Genomic DNA, 17,921 nt, shown 5'->3' with positions numbered 1-17,921 from the left:
ATGTAAGATTATTGGGGTAAACATAGGCTCTGAAACACAAAGTAAATGGATGTACAAACTTTATAATGAAATAATATTAGAAAAATTTCAAAACCTTAGGAATGAGATGGAAATTCAAATATAAGAATCATATAAGACTCCAAATACACAAAATTGCAACAGTTCTACTCTAATATATATTATAGTAAACTTTCCAAAGATACAGAATAAGAATAGAATTCTAAAATCTGTAAGAGAAAAGTGGCCAGTCACATTTATAGGTCAACCAATATAAATTTCAACAGCTTACTCAACCCAGACCATAAAATATAGGAGGGCTTGGAATACCAAGCTCTGAAAGAAAAGGGTGCTATCCAAGATTCTATACCCAGCAAAATTAAGCTTCATAATTGAAAATCAAATAAACACCTTCCAAGATAAACAGAAACTAAGAGAATTTGTAATCACAAAGTCATTGCTAAAAAACATACTTAAAGAAATATTTCATGAAGGATAAATGAAAAATAAAAGTTAAAATCAGCATAGGATGCATTACAGTAGAATAGTCAATTAAAGGAGAACCAAGTCTGAATTAAACATCAAAAAAATTAAAATGGCATGAAATAAAAATTACTTCTCCATAATAACATTGAATGTAAATGGTCTAAACTCTTCAATAAAGTCATATATTGACAAACTGAATTTAAAAATAGGACTCAACAATATATTGCTTGCAAGAAACTCACCTCACAGGCAAAGACATCCACCAACTGAAGGTGAAAGAATAGGAAAATATATGCCGTGCATATGGTACCTGTAAACAAGCAGGGATAGCTTGTCTCATATCAGACAAAGTGGCCATCAAGCCAAAATTAATCAGAAGGGGCTAAGAAGGTCCCTTCATACTGGTTAAATGGATCATCCAACAACAAGATTAAATGATTGTAAATATTTATACCCCAAATAATGATGCATCTACGTACATAAGAAAAAAAATCTTCTCAATATTAGAATCAAATAGAGCATAATGAAAAAATATTGGGTGGATTCAACACATCTGTCTCACACTATATAGATCATGTAGACATAAACCAAGTAAACATTTCTCAGATCTAAAGAGTACTATTAACCAAATGGATCTAACAGACGTCTATAGAATATTTTATCTATCAACATCTAAATATATATTTTTCTCAGCAGTACAAGAAACATTTTCTAAAACAGATAATATTTTAGGTCACAAAGAAAATCTTAGCAAAGACAAAAAATACAGATAATTTTTACATTGTATCAGATCATAATAAACTGGTAATAAAAATAGGTAATTTCTTACATTGTATCAGAGTATAATGGAGTAAGTTAGAAATCCATGACAAGATTAAAAAAAAAAAACAGAAAACCCTCTAAAACCTAGAGCTTAAATACTATGTTTTTAACAATAAATTAATAGCATAAAAAATGGGGGGAGAAAATTATTTCTCAAAAATACTGAGAATAATGATACAACATATCATAATCTCTGGGACAGAATGAAGGAAGTTTTAAGAGGAAAATTCATAACAGTGAGTTTAAACGTTAAAACATTAGAATGATTTAAAATAAACGACCTGACATTACACTTCAAGGTGCTAGAAAAAGAACAAACTAAACCAAAGTCAGTTGAAGATATAAAATGATTATAATCAGAATGAAACAGAGTAAAGAAAAAAATACAAAAGACCAGTCTTCTCAGTAGAAGGATAAACAGGATTTGATATACCACTTGCCAAATTAGACAAAATGAAAATAGAGAAGACTCAAATAAATAAAATGAGAGATACCAGACCTTTAAAGAAAATTAATACTAATTCTCCTCAAATTATTCCATGAAATATAAAATGAGGGATCCCTGCCAAATTCATTCTATGAAACAGTATCACCTTGATACCAAAATCAGACAAATACACATAAAGAAAAGAAAACTTTAGATTGATATCCTTGATGAACATAAATGTAAAATTTCTTAATAAAATATTGGCAAACTACATACAAAAACATTTTGAAAAGACAGGGCACCACAATCAAATGGGGTTGATTTCAAAGATTTAAGGAAGTTTCAACATACAGAAATCAATAAATGTAATTCACCACATGCATAGAGTTGAGGACATAAATCACATGATTCTCTCAATAGATGAAGAAAAAGCATTTGGCAAAATGTAGTGTCCACTCATGTTTAAAACACCAGAAAAAAAGAAATAGCTAATTTCAGTGATACACACTTGAAATTCCATTTGCTTGGGAGGCTGAGGCAGGAGGATTGTAAGTTCAAGGCCAGCCTCAGCAACTTAGCAAGGCCCTAGGCAACTTAGTGAAAGCCCATCTCAAAATTTACCAAAAGTTAAAAAAAAAAAAAAAAAGAGCAGGGGATTAGGCTCGGTTGTTAAGTAAGGTTTGTACTACCCTCCATCCCCAAATCTAGAGAAACTAGGGATAGAAGGAACTTACCTCCTTCAATACTGTAAAGGGTATATATGACAAACCCAAGGCCAACATCATACTGAACAGAGAAAAATTGAAAGCACTGCTTCTACTATCAGGAACAAGACAAGGACATCTGCTTTCACCACTCTTATTCAACATAGTTCTCCAAATTCTAGCCAGAGCAGCCAGGCAAGAGAAGGAAATCAAAAGGACATAAATAGAAAAAGAAGAGCTCAAATCTATTGGCTGATGATGTGATCCTATATTTACAAGACCCAAAAAGCTCCACTAGAAGACTTTCTAGTGCTGATAAATGAAATCAGCAAAGTAGCAGGATAAAAGATATGTGTGTGTGTGTGTGTGTGTGTGTGTGTGTGTGTGTGTATTTCAACCACTTTCCTACTCAAATAACCAACTTGCTGAAAAATAAATTGGGAAAACTCTTCCATTCACAATAAACTCAAAAAATAAAGTACTTGGGAATAAATATTATATTGGATGCCAAGAACCTTCACAATGAAAATTACAGAACACTGAAGAAAGAAATTGAAGATCTTAGGAGATAAAAGGCCCTTCCTTTTTTCTTGGGTGGGCAAAATTAATAGCAAATGGCCACGCTACCAAAAGCATTGTACAGATTCAACGAAATTTCCATCAAATTATCAATGACATTCTATGTTTTTTTTTCCCCTTTTTGGAATTTGTTCCTTTTAGATATACATTAAAGAAGAATGTATTTTGACATATTACACATGGAATATAACATTATAATTAGGATCTCATTCTTTTTGTTGACCATGACATGGAATTACACTGGTGTATCTATGTATGAACATAGGAAAGTTATGCACAGTTTATTCTATTGTCTTTCCTATACCCACCTCCCCTTTACTTCATTTCCCTTTGTCTAATCCAATGAACTTCTATTTTTCCTAACCCTCCCACCCCATTATGTGTTGGCCTCTTCATATCAGAAGAGAAAAAAAATATGGAATGCTTCAGGAATTTGTGTGTCATTATTGTGCAGGGCTGTGCTAATCTTCTCTGTATTATTCCAACCTTAATATAGGTGCTGCCGAGACAAGCACCCAATGACATTCTTCATAGAACTGGAAAAAGCAATTCTAAAATTCTTTTAAAAAAATAAGAGAACCATAATAATCAAATATTTATTAAAAATAGTAATGCTTGAGGCATCACAATAGAAAACCTCAAAATATACTATAGAGCAACAAAAACAGCATGGTTCTGGCACCAAAACAAACTTGAGGAGCCATGCAAAGAGAAGACACAAAGGTAAACCCACATAAAAACAATTATATAGTATTAGACAAAGATGCCAAAAACATTTCTTGGAGAGAATATAGCCTTTACAAAAAATGGTGCTGGGGAACTGGTACTCCATACGGAGAAAAATACAACTTGACCTCTATCTTTCACCTGCACAAAAATCAACCCAAAGTGAATGCAAGACCTATAAATTAGACCAGAAACTCTGAAACTGCTAGAAAAAAATATAAGCACAACATTCCAACATGTTGGCACAGGAATTGACCTCCTTAATAAGACTTCTAAAAAGCAAGAAATAAAATCAATAATCAATAAATGGGATTATATCAGATGGAAGAGCTTTTAAAAAGCAAAGGAAGCTATTTAGAGTATGAAGAGAGAGCCTGTGTAATGGGAGAAGACTTTGCCACCTGCTCCTTAGATACAGTATTAACATTCAGAATATACATAATGTTAGGTATATCTCAAAAGAATCAATAAAAATATCATAAAAAGAAAAGTACATATTTATGTGTATGTAAGCATATGTGTCTGAGAGTGTATGTATGTATTTTTTCTGAAACTGGGTTGAGGGAAAAAAAACGCCTTACCACTCTCTAATGCATCAAAGATAAAATTTATATTAGTATTCTCTGAAACCACACAAGAAATAAGAGAAATATCTCAAGTAAAAAATTTCAAATATTGGAAGAAAAAACAGCTATCTACTTTGAATTCTGCACCCTGTGAAGTTATTCTTTATAACTAAAGGAGAAATAAAGATATTTTCATACAAGCAAAAATTGAAAAAATTTATTGTCAGTAGATTTGCCTTGTAAGAAACTTTAAAATACATTATTTGGAAAGAAGAAAATAGGATAGGTCAGATTGGATCAATAGAAAGAAAAATAAAATGAATAGCATCAAAAGAAGGAATAAACAAAGTAAAAAGATCTTATATTTCTTAATTTATCTAACAGATAAGTTATTCAACATTTATCTAAACAATAATAATTTGTTCAAAATAACACAACTATATTATAATATAAATAATGTGGTTATTTATGTTATAAACATAACATAAATATAACAAAATAATACAACTGTATAGTATAACATAATGTATTAGATTATGTACACTAATGTTTCTCTCTCTATATATAAATATAGAGAGACATATTTATTTTTCTATCTTTTTAAAATTAAAAAATTTGTTCTCATGAGTGACACATGATAGTAAAATTCATTTTGACACATCATACATAGATTGAGTATAACTTCTCATTCTTCTGGTTGTACATGATACAGAATCACATCAGTCATGTAATCACATATGCACACAATGGAATAATACTTCATTTTACTATCCTTCCTACCACCATACTTAATCTTCTCCCTCCCCTCCTCTCGGCTAATCCAGAGTTCCTCCATTCTTCCCTAGACACACCCCCTTATAGTGACTTAACATCTGCATATCAGAGAAAATATTCAGCCATTCGTTTCTTGAGATTGGCTTATTTTGCTTTGCACAATATTCTTCAGCTCCATCCATTTACTGGCAATGTCATAATTTCATTCTTTTTTAAGACTGAATAATATTATACACACACACACACACACACACACACACACACACACACACACACATTTTCTTTATTTATTCATCTGTTGAAGTGCACCTAGATTGGTTCAGTAGTTTAGCTATTGTGAAAGGAGCTGCTGTAAACATTGATGTGGTTGCATCACTGTAGTATGGTAATTTTAAGTCTTTTGGGTCTAAAAGAAGGAGTGGCAGCTGGGTCAAATGGTGGTTCCATTCCAAATTTTCTAAGGAATCTCCTTATGGCTTCCCATAGTGGTTTTACCAATTTGCGGTACCACCAGTGTACCTTTCTACCCACATCCTCACCAATATTTATTGTTGCTTGTATTCTTTCTTTTTAATTTTTTTAAGTTGTAGATGGACACAATATCTTTATTTATTTATTTGTATGTGGTGCTGAGGATTGAACCCAGTGCCTCCCATGTGCAAGACAAGTGCTGTACCACTGAGCCACAACCCCAGCTCCATTGTTCATATTCTTGATAATTGCCATTCCGACTGGAGGGAGATAAAATTTTTGAGTAATTTTGATTTGCATTTCTCTAATTGCTAGAGATGTTGAAATTTTTTTCATGTATTTGTTGACTGATGATATTTCTTCTTCTGTGAAGTGTCTTTTCAGTTCTGTAGCCCATTTATTCATTGAGTTATTTGTTTTTTGGTGTTAAATTTATTGAGTTGTTTCCCCCCACCCCCCGCCCCCAGGGAGAGGCAGGTACCAGAGATTGAACTCATGGGCACTTGAATATTGAGCCACACCCCCATGCCTATTTTGTATTTCACTTAGAGACAGAGTCTCACTGAGTTACTTAGCAACTCACTTTTGCTGAGGCTGACTTTAAACTTGCAATCTTCCTGGGCTCAGCCTCCCCAACCAATGGGATTAGAGGTGTGCCCCACCTAGCCCAGCTAAGTTTTTTAGTTCTTTATATAGCCTGGATGTTAATGCTGTATAGGACGTGCATGTGGTAAAGATCTTCTCTCATTATGTAGGCTGTCTCTGAATGTTATCATTTCTTTCCTGAAGAAGATTTTTAGTTTGATTCCATCCCATTTATTGATTCTTGATTTTAATTATTGTTAAGGAAGTCAGTTCCTAAGCTAACATGGTGAAGATTTAGGCCTACTTTTCCTTCTATTAGGCTTAGGGACTCTGTTCTAGTCTTTGATCTAGTTTAAGTAGAGTTTCATGCAGGATGAGAGATAGGGGTTTAATTTTATTTTACTACATATGAATACCCAGTTTTTTGAGCACCTGTTTTTGAAGAGGATATTTTTCTCTAGTGAATGTTTTTGGTGCCTTTGTCCTAGTATAACATAATTGTATTCATGTGGGTTTGTCTCTGTGTCTTCTATTCTGTACCATTGGTCTATATGTCTGTTTTGGTGCCAATACCTTGCTGTTTTTTGTTACATGCTCTGTCGTATAGTTTAAGGTCTGGTATTGTGATGCTCCTGATTCACTATTCTTTTGAGGGGTTACAGTGGATTGAACGAAGGGCACCTGACCACAGAGCCATATCCCTAGCCCTATTATGTATTTTATTTAGAGATAGGGTCTCGATGAGTTGCCTAATGCCTTGTTTTTGCTTTGAACACATGATACTCCTGCCTCAGCCTCCCAAGCCACAGCAATTACAAGTGTAAGCCACCACACCTGGGCACTCTTCTTGATAAAGTTTGCTTTGGCTATTTGGGGTCTCTTATTTTTCCAAGTAAATTTCATGATTGCTTTTTCTAGTTCCATAAAGAACATCGTTGGGATTTTAATAAGAATTGCATGAAATCTGTATAATGCTTTTGGTAGAATGACTGTTTTTTGTTTTGTTTTGTTTTGTTTTTAGAGAGAAAGGGAGAGAGAGAATTTTTAATAGTTATTTTTTAGCTTTTGGTGGACACAACATTCTTATTTTATTTATTTATTTTTTTATGTGGTGCAGAGGATCGAACCCAGCGCCCCGTGCATGACAGGTGAGCGTGGAGCATGGGGGTAGTGGATATTTCCATCTTCTAAGGTCTTCAATTTCTTTCTTTAGTGGTCTGTAGTTCTGTAGTTTTTATTGTAGATATGTATAAGAACATATATACGTATATATCTGTCTATATTTACAAGTACAATTAGGGACAGAAATTGTCTCTGGTTCCAATTAGCGAGTGTTGGGAGGGAAGAAGTAGGATTATTTTATCACTAAAATGACTCTCCTAATGTTTGTGAAAACAATATGAAACTACTTGAACCTCAAGGAAAAGTAAGTAAGAAATAAAGACACAAAGAAAGAAGCAAAAAGATGGAAACAAAGAAGTATGACTGCTCTTCTAATAAGGAGAGAAAATTGAAACATAAAATGTGTTAAAGACATAAAATAATAAAGAACAAGGGAAACACTGAAAAAGAGTTTATATATATATATATATATATTTGTATTTAGATACAGAGTCCACTGAGTTACTTAGCAACTCACTTTTGCTGAGGCTGACTTTAAGACTTGCAATCTTCCTGCCTCAGCCTCCCCAACCAATGAAATATATATATATATATATATATATATATATATATATATATATATATATATCCCAAAATATCAATATTTAGTTTGAATATCAGTGGCCTAAATGTATCAATTAAAAATTATCAGACATATCATGAGACCAGGCACAACATCATTTGTAACAAATCAACTTTAAATATAAAATACATATAGCTTAAAAGTAAAAGTAGGGAGAGTTATTAGAGATAAGATGGGTATTACAGATAATATATTGGTCAACTGTCTCAGACGATACAATAATTCTTACAAACTTTCTTTGTAATAATAGAACATCAAAGTGTTTTGGCAAACTGATAGAAATGAAAGAAGAATTAGCTGAATTTGGTATTATGGTGGATCAATAAGACTTGTTCATCATTTGAAAGTTAGTTGATATATTCCATCATATCAACAAGTTAAAAATACATGTGATCGTACCATTAAGTGCAGAAAAAAATACATAGCACTTGTTCATGACTAGAAACTCTCAGTAAACTAAGAATAAAAGGGAATATCTCAATTTGATAAGAAGTAATCTACTAAAATGCTGCCACCATCATATTTAATAGTAGAAAGCTCAAACATTTTCCACCATGAGTGGAAATAAAGACAATGATGTTCACTCACAAGACAGTTTAGTTAGTATAAACATAACTACAAATGGATAAGATATATGTGAGCAAAACTATAAAATCTAATGAAAAAAGAAAAATTAAATAAATTAAAATTAATATATAAAATCAAATAATAAATAATATTAAATTGAATATTTAAATTAATTACATAATAATTAAAATTAAATAGTAATTGGGATATATAGACAGAATCCATGTTCATAGATAAGAAGTCTCTTTATTGTCAAGATATAATTTTTTTTCCAATTGGAATTATAGGTTGATAAATTTTTATTCAAAATCCCAGAAAATTACTTTGTTGATATAAACAAATTAATTCTAAGGTTTATATTGGGAAGAGAAGGAGGACATGAGGAAAAAAAGGTGAGAGAAACAGGGAGGATAGTGAACCAACATTGAATTCCATGCATGTATGAGTTTGTTAGGATGAACCCAACTACTATGGATAAGTTTAAAACTCTAATAAAAATAAGAAAAAGAAAAAAAAAATCAAGCGTATTTGAAGAGGCAAGAGACCCTGAAAACCCAATATAATATCAAAAGACAAGAACAAATTTAGAGTATTCACAGTTCTCAACTTTAACAAATACTCTAAAGCTGTAGTGATAAGAGAGTGTAATATTGAGAAGAGCACAGATAAAGAGATAAATTGCACAGAATAGACAGTCCAGAAATGGGATCACACAATATTGTCAACAGATCTATGATTAAGGAGCCAAAAATGCAATAGAATGGGGAAAATATAGAGTTTTCAACAAAAAATACCAGAATAACTGTACATCTACTATCAAGGCAAAGGAAAGAAATAAATCCAGACATAGATCTCACATTACAAAAATTAATTCAAAATAAATCACAGCCCCAAATGTAAAATGTTGTACTGTAAAATTGCTGGAAGTTAGCAAATGGGAAAATATAGATTAGGTTTGGTAAATGAGTTTTTATATATGCACAAAAGGCACAATCAATTAAAGAAATGACAAACCACCTTTCTTCTCTATGAAGAAAGAGAATGCAAAGTCACAGATAAGGATAAAATATTTACAGAAGACAGAAAAGAGACTTTTTCAGATGAAAAAATAATCAAAATACACACAAAAAAAACTGTTAAAACTGAACAATATGAAAACAGACACCCCAATTTGGAGTGTTTTGGGATTGGGAATGTGGCTCAGAGGCAGAGTACTTGTCTAGCATGTACCAGATCCTGGGTCCTTCTGCAGCACTTTGGAAATATAATGTCTAAAACAGTAACAGAACATCAGCTATACAGAACAGAACGTATGGGTGAAAAATAAGCTCATTAAAACATCTTTACATCATTTGTCCTCAGTGAAATGAAAATCAAACCAATGAAATACCATGAAGCATCTGTTAGATGCTCAAAATTTAAAATACTGACAAAACCAAATGCTGACTAGTTTGTGAAGCAACAGGAACACTCATTTATTGCTGCAGTGACTGAAAAATTTTCACTTTGGAAAATAAGTTGGCAATTTCTTAAAAATGAAACAGCCTTACCCTAAGATCTATCAATAATTGGTACTTATTTATCCAAAAGAATTGAAATTTTCTGTACACACAAAAACCAAAAAATGAATACTTAAAGCAGCTTTATTCATAACTGACTGCCAAAACTCAAAAGTAACCAAAATGTCCTTCACTAAGTGAATGGATAAATTAACTGTAATGCATCCAGGGAATAGAATACTGTATTATTCAGTACTGAAAATAAATGTCATAGAAAGTCATTTTACCAGGTAAAAACAATCAACTTGAAAAGAATATCTACTGTATGTTTCAACTTACAAAAGTTTTAAAAAGTTAAACTAGGGAGACTGAAAGATCAGTGATTGTATGGTTACTGGAAGGTAAGGATGATCTGACAGGGCACAGATGATCTTCAGACCAGTGAATCAACTTTGTATGTTCCACATTAGGGGCAACTCTTGGTGTTGCACATACTATGATTTGACCATAATATTAACAATGGATTCTGGGAGATAAAGATTTATCAATGAAGCTTCAATGGTTATAACAAGTATGCCAAACCATTGTAGGCTGTAGATAGTGGAGACGTGCTGCCTGTGTTGGGGAGAGGAACAAGAGGGAAATTGCTGTATTTCTACTTAATTTTTTCTGGGTACCCAAAACAGCCCTGGAAGATACTATCTTCTTCCAGGGCTGTTTTAGGTATTTTTTCATTCAAAAATTAATTTTTAAAAATTTATTTTTAAATGGAAAAAAATCTAATTCATTCAAATTCTATTTCAAAACAAGAGGAATATAAAGCCAAAGAGACAATAGTAGCAAAAATAAAAAGCAAGTGAGAAAGCAGAATTCATTAAATTGATTACAGAAAACAACATAGAAAATAACGCTAGTAATTTAAAATGTTCTAGCATCATTAACAGAAAAATAGCACAAAAAATCAAATGATACAATTAGAAAATAGGCAAAAAAAAGAAAGAAAACAATCTAATTTTAAAAATGGACTAGAAAACACTCATGTAAAATTGTTTATAATTACTAGGCATTGCTTAAAACTATGATTAGAACATCTGAAATAAAAGGTAGTGACAATGTAACTTACTGGCAAGAATGCAGAGAAACTGAAGTCTCATACATTGCTGGTGGGCATATAAAATGGCATAGCCATTCTGGAGTATAAATTAGCTATTTTCTTTAAAATTAAACAACTATTATCCAGCAATTTGTAATTCTGTACATTTATACTGTACAGTGAAAACTTATACCCACACATAAACATCTACAATCTTATTTTTGGTTCTGTTTGGACATTAGTTTACTACTTACAAGTTGCGGTTGCACAGAATATAAAAACGTTGGCAAATGCTCTGATTTTAATTCTTATACAATTTATCTGATATCAGCAGAGGTGATAGTCTGGAGGTAGTTACAAGGTGGCTCAAAAAGTCTGTATAGCTTGCCACCCTTCTAATTGATCAGTGACTTCACTTGCTATATGGCCTCAATTTTTAATTTGGTATATTTTGTGTTACCCTAGGGGGTATTATTTTCCTTATTTTATACAGAGAGATGCTGACTTTAAAGACCTTCATTATGAGACAACAGGATCATGTGTTCAAAGCCAGCTTCAGCAAAAGTGAGTGATAAGTAAACTCAGTGAGACCCTGTCTCTAAATAAAAAATATAAAATAGGGCTGGGGATGTGGCTCAATGGCTGAATGCTCCTGAGTTCAATCTGCGGTACCCACTCCCCGAAAAGTACCTTCATTAACTCACCAAATATTGTAGTCTCTCATTATTTTTAAAACTGTTTTTTCATTCCACAATTGCTACCTATAAATTTGAAAATCATATGTAACCAAATATCTTATTTTTAAAATTTGTACATGATGAATGAAATTACAAAGTAAAGCTTAAAAACAAAAGAATAATGAGAATAACATTTAGTGACTCTCAGGTAAGTAACTAATAAATTAAATATAATCAGCTGCATAGCTGCATTATGTAATAAACATCATATTAAAGCAAAAACTAAATAGTGGACATTTGATTAAATTTGTAATTTTTGCTTCATGTGCTGAGGGTTTCTGGGCTCACTCAAAGTGTTAGAAAGGGGTTGTGGATCAGCGGTAGAGTGCTCACCTCACATGCGTGAGGCACTGGATTTGATCCTCGGTGTCACATATAAATAAATAAAACAAAAGTACTGTGTCCACCTATAACTAAAAAAGAACTATTTAAAAAAATTTAAAAAGGGTTAGAAATCTATTAAACAAAAATCAAATAAATACTATACTGCTGTCAGTAACTCATGGTTGAGGTTTCCCATTAGCTTGAAGAATACAGAAATGATATTAACATGAATTCATCAGTATTAGCATATGTGCCGTACTTTGAAATATTGAAAAATCTACCAAGAGCTAAAGTAAACATAAAAAGTAAATAGTTAAAGTAAATATATTAAAAAAGTAAATATATAAAGTAAATAGTTCACAACTGCAATATATATATTTTTTTTTTGAGAGAGAGAGAGAGAGAGAATTTTTTTAATATTTATTTTTTAGTTCTCGGGGAACACAACATCTTTGTTGGTATGTGGTGCTGAGGATGGAACCGGGGCCGCATGCATGCCAGGCGAGCGCGCTACCGCTTGAGCCACATCCCCAGCCCCTGCAATACATTTTTTGATAGCAGCTCTAAAAACTGACTTAAAGAGTGGTATAATTGGCTGGCACAAAGTGAATGATCCATCCCTGGCAGCTGATGGGAAGAAGGGCGGAGTAGTGACAAGACAGAGAGAAGATGTGCCTATGTTTAGGGAGGTGGCTATGTTCGGAATGTAGATTTGAAAGTTATGAGACAAGTTAAAGGAAGTGGATACAGTCATCAAGGCATTTGTCTAAATTGATGAGGTATAAAATATAAGGCAAGATCATGGAAATATTAGTGCTTTAGAGAAATACAATATGAAGGATCCAGCATAAGGGAAGTGCATCCACCATTCTCTCCTTCAATATACACTCCATAAAGAAATACTAAAGACAAAGAATGATATAAAACAAGAATGTATATTCCCAGAGGCGCTCAAATCAGAGCTGAAGAGAAAAGTTAAGAGAAAAACATTAGAAGATATATAAGGCAAAGAAGGGGTCATCTTGAAAAAAGCCTTTGTCTAGACTATCACAGAGGCCAGACCTCGGAAGACTCTGAATCTCAGACTAAGACTTTCTCCCTGGATTTAGTGGGTAAAGGAAGGTAAAAGAATTATAATAATAATTTTAATTCATTGTTTAAAGTTATATTGGGTTATAACAACCACAGGATTAATTTTTCACTTTGGTGTTTGTAAATTTATACATTCTTACACAAAGGAAGTATTTTCATGTTTTATGCTAACCAAAAATATTGTCATTATGAATCTCATAGTAGGGTGATGTAAATAATTTAGATTTTGAATATTTGCAAATATACAGACTTATAAAAATAAATGTAATGCATCTTTCTAAAGAGTTAAAAGCAGCATAGTTAATATATTCCAGAGTACTAAAAATACACAAGGGGCAAAGTCAAAAGTCATTCATTTAACTCATCTTGCTTAACACATAGATCACTGGGGAAATGCATTTATTTACTAAATCAGTTTCTGTAGGATTTGGTATTCTTATTTTGGGAGAGAATAAATAATGATAAAATAGAATTCACCTTTTTAAGTATTTTAAATTACTTAATTAGAATGTGAAACCACCAAGTGACGTATTTACTTTTCAAAATGTTATTTTAGTGTGATACAAATGCAGTGCATGAAGAATTAAAAGTAAGAAATGCAATTAACTGTGTGTAATTTATTTTAAGGGATGCCTTTCAGTGGATGTTTGTCATTAAAATCTTGAAGTGATTTTATTCTATTGGCCATAAGGGATATTTCAAGGTAAGTGGAGAATATGTTTTTGCTACTTTGGTTCTTCTAAATTTTCTCCCTTTTGCTTCTTAATAGCATTAGTGTAATTAGACGTGTGTATGTGATAAATTTATTGTGTTTACCTTTGCTTCAATCTGTTTAGTATCTGGATTCTGAAACAAAAATTTGATTTTGCTCTTGCCATCATCTGAAGAACCTTTAAGCTGAGAAAATTTATACCTCCAAAGTACAGCCTAAAAGGAAAAAAGAGAAACACATGCAAGTCAGTATAATTAATGTCTTCATTCAGCCAAGAAATAATTACCTTTTAAATAGTAAAAACACGTGAAGTTACTAATATGTCCTGATAGTAAAATGTAAATTAAAATATATTTATCAAAGGGTATAATTTAATTCAATATATTCTTTAATTTTCGGAAATAACTTCTGTACCCATGAAATAATTATTGCAAAATATATAAATTAATTATTTTCAGTATCATGTCATATTTAATCAGGAAACAATTTTGACTTTCTTTTGCAACAATGTAAGTCATGGAGTGTTTATGATTTGACGATTCTGGAGATTTCACTTGAAGCCCAAAGTAATGACCTTATTGCTTCTTCAAAATGACATATCAGCTTTAATAAATAATTATTATAAAAACTTACATGGTGAACTCACAAGATTAAGTAAACATAAGAATTTTATAGAGCCCCCCATTGAGTCTATAATGTCTTTAAAAATATAACTTCTTTCTGAAATACAGTAATCCACAAATACAGTTCTTTGTAGCTAAAAACAACAAAAATCTGTAGCCTTTACAAGTAGCAAAATGGAGATACATGAAGGTTAAATTGGAAATAAGTGAAAACTGTATATTTTTGTTATTTCTGATATCTTCTATATTATAAATCTTATTGTCTAAAAGTTAATGAAGCATTTTGTTCTTTGGCATGTACTACAATTTAAAATATGCATGCCCAATGTTAAATACAAATGGCATAAATCATTAACTTGGAAAACTACACAGTCGTGTTAAAACATATCAGACACCAGGTAGTTTTAAATTATCTTACTACCTTTGTCTCATTAGTATATATTACAAAGAAATACATTCAACAATATATGCTCTTGTTAAAAATAATTTCTTGTGGTTTCTAAATAATTCAAGGAAACACATTTATGGTAATTGGATGTTTAGATGTTTTCTTGGGACAGTTTTGTTATTGTCTCTGGCAAAATTGTAGAGAAACAAGATACACATATATTAAAAAGTACATAAATATGCATATATCCACACACGAACACATTAATATTGTAAATTAAGCATATTATGAAAAATAAATTTTAGCATTACATTGGCCATTTAAATCCATCTTTCTCAAAGGCTTTTAACCTTTTTAAGCAGATTTTCCAATGAGAAAATACTATTTTTCTCTCCAGTAAAATTTAAAAAATGATCCCCAATATACTGTCTGTTGACTACAATAATCTCACACTGGCATGGAGAAAATAAGATTAATTGAGGTTGCATTGGATATATTTAAGGGCAAATGAAAATGGATGAGCAAACATTTATCTCCAACCAACAATTGCACAGTAAATGTTCATAGACGTGAAATTAATTCATGGTAATATTTTCAGTTTAGCTATTCCAGTTTTCTAATCCTGGTCTTCTTTTGAAAGCATGAGACTTTAAATGAAAGAAAGTAACAATGACTAACATTGGGACTGTACATTTTCACATGCAATTCAATAGAGGTGATTGCTTTTCTTGTTTTCATCTTGTTACAGGGAATCAATGAAACTTTCTGAGTACTTATTTTTATCTCAAGTAATTTTATATTTTTGATATTATTCAACAAGGGAGTAATACTGGAATTGGATTAAAACATGAGAATGACAGTGACAATCAAGGTAAAATGATATTCTGACATTTCATAAAGAAATGATGTAAAATACAGAATTTGTGTGATGCATAGTATATAACCAAGGTCATTAGTTCACTCATTTTTATTGAATAAATAATAAATCAGATAAGCTTATGATAAGAGAACTTCAGTCCACATTTGCTCTTAAATATTAATTCCCATAATTAATGCAAAATCTTCATTTTTCTGCATGTGGGTGGTCAGTTATTTCAGGACCATTTATGGAAAAGACTATACATTCAACTGCATTGCCTTTGGTCCTATTTCAAATATCAACTGGCTATATTTATGAGGGTCTATTTCTGTGCTCCCTAATCTGTTCTACTGATCTATTTTTTTTCACCATTATCACACTGTATGGATAACTCTAGCTATTATTTGCTTGGATTATATTTTCTCATCATTTCTCTTACAAACATCTATGTAGATTTATAGTAAGTCTTGAAATCAAGTCATGGCAGTTTGCCAACTTTACGCAAGTTCTTTAATTCCATCTGGATCTTCCGAAGCCTTTTCATATAAACATTAGAGTCAGTTTGTTGACATCCACAAAATAACTTACTGAGACTTTGATTGGTCTGTTTGGTTATCCAAGTATTTATGTAGAGATATCCAAGTATGGAACTATTATTATAGAATTGTTTCTTCCTTCGATTCTGTCACTTTGCTCATATATTTTGGGGATCTGGTATTGAGTGCATGGATTTTATGTCTATTATTGTTGTAGCTTATTGTAAAATGTTCCCTTTTATAATATAAAGTCCTTTTGTCTCTTGTAGCAATGACTTAAAGTTTTTCTCCTTTTCTATTAAATAGCCAACTCCCCTTTGGGTAGTATTTGCATGGATACTCCTCACATCATTTCTTTTGCAAACATCTGTGTCTTTAGACTTCATGTGTTTCTCTTGTGGACAGCAGACATAATTTTTAGAAACCTAATATGTGACATAGGACAAAGAGCAGTAACTGTTTTGTGGTTTCAGAGTTTCTGTTAGGGGTGATGAAGACTTTTGGAACGGATTGTGATGATAGTTGGACAACAATGTCAATCAATTAAGGACAATAAACTATGTACACAAAAACTGTTGAAATAACAAACATTATGTTACATATATTTTAGAGAATTAAAAATAAATGAAAAATTATTCTGGAAACAAACTATTTCCAGAATTCACTCAAAGGAAAGACTAATTAAAATGTTTAATTTTAAAAAATAATAAAAACACCTTAATAAGAATGGTGAAATTATCAAATGATGCATAATTATATTAAAGCATAATTAATTTATACAAAATTTTACTAACTCCTTTTTTTTATATCATGGATTGAACCCAGGGGTGCTTATCAGTGAGCCACATCCACAATCTGTTATGAGACAGGGTCTCACTAAGTTACTTAGGGCCTCACTAAATTGCTGAGGCTAGTTTTGCACTTGCGATCCTCATGCCTGAGCCACTGGGATTACAGGCATGGACTACCATGCCTGCTCACTCATTTATGTAGTGGCTTCTATATATTGAGTATTGTGTTATTTAAAGAAAAAATGGCACTATCATAGGGACCTTAATTTTTGTTAAATCTATGTGTACACTTTGATCCTTACTATATTAGACTCTATAATTTATTGAGAAACAATATCCAATCATTAAAAATTGTGTTAAATGTTCTCTTTAAATCCATTATGATACAGCATCCTTAAAAATAACATTATCTGGACAATTAATTTTCTGAGAAAAACAGTAAAACAGTTAAATTTTTTTTTTTTATCTCAGCTTCCTCTAAGTCAAAGTCTTTGTGTTTTAAAAAGTGAAATAAACATTCCAACTATAGGAAAATTACAAGTGACTATATCAGTAATTATTTAGTAATTTTTGAAAAGATATAGGTTCTAGGTTTAGGAGTAAAGAATTCCATACTCCTTTATGTACAGGTTCTAGATTCAGGAGTAATGAATTATTAACTCATTTATGTATAATTAACATATATTAAGGAAAAATATATTTTTATTGTCGAGTAGCAGGAAATATTATAAGGTAGAAAGAAACCCTTAAATAACTAAAAATAAAAAGGAAAACAGTGCAACAGACAAAAACCACAGGAAACAGAAAAACAATTATTCT

General features: G+C 31.5%; 1 protein-coding gene and 1 non-coding gene across 3 annotated transcripts in view; both read right to left on the bottom strand.

Moving 5' to 3' along the window:
• The window catches only part of Sntg1 (syntrophin gamma 1), a 317,747-nt gene that overhangs the window by 19,110 nt on the left and 280,716 nt on the right, over positions 1-17,921 (bottom strand). Inside the window, exon 16 of one of the 2 annotated variants that reach the window (XM_076836043.1) lies at positions 14,010-14,120. The exons of the other annotated variant lie outside the window; for it this stretch is intronic. Coding sequence (XP_076692158.1) covers positions 14,010-14,120 — 111 coding nt within the window. The remainder of the gene's footprint in view (positions 1-14,009; positions 14,121-17,921) is intronic. 2 annotated transcript variants of the gene reach the window in all.
• Positions 3,425-3,530, bottom strand: LOC143382438 (U6 spliceosomal RNA). The gene has a single exon (XR_013088990.1). It is a non-coding gene; the product is annotated as a U6 spliceosomal RNA (small nuclear RNA).

The sequence above is a fragment of the Callospermophilus lateralis genome, chromosome 16 (genome assembly GCF_048772815.1).
Source record: "Callospermophilus lateralis isolate mCalLat2 chromosome 16, mCalLat2.hap1, whole genome shotgun sequence".
Lineage (NCBI taxonomy): Eukaryota > Metazoa > Chordata > Mammalia > Rodentia > Sciuridae > Callospermophilus > Callospermophilus lateralis.
Note: the sequence above shows the minus strand (reverse complement) of the source record. Positions and strands in the feature narration are given on the sequence as shown.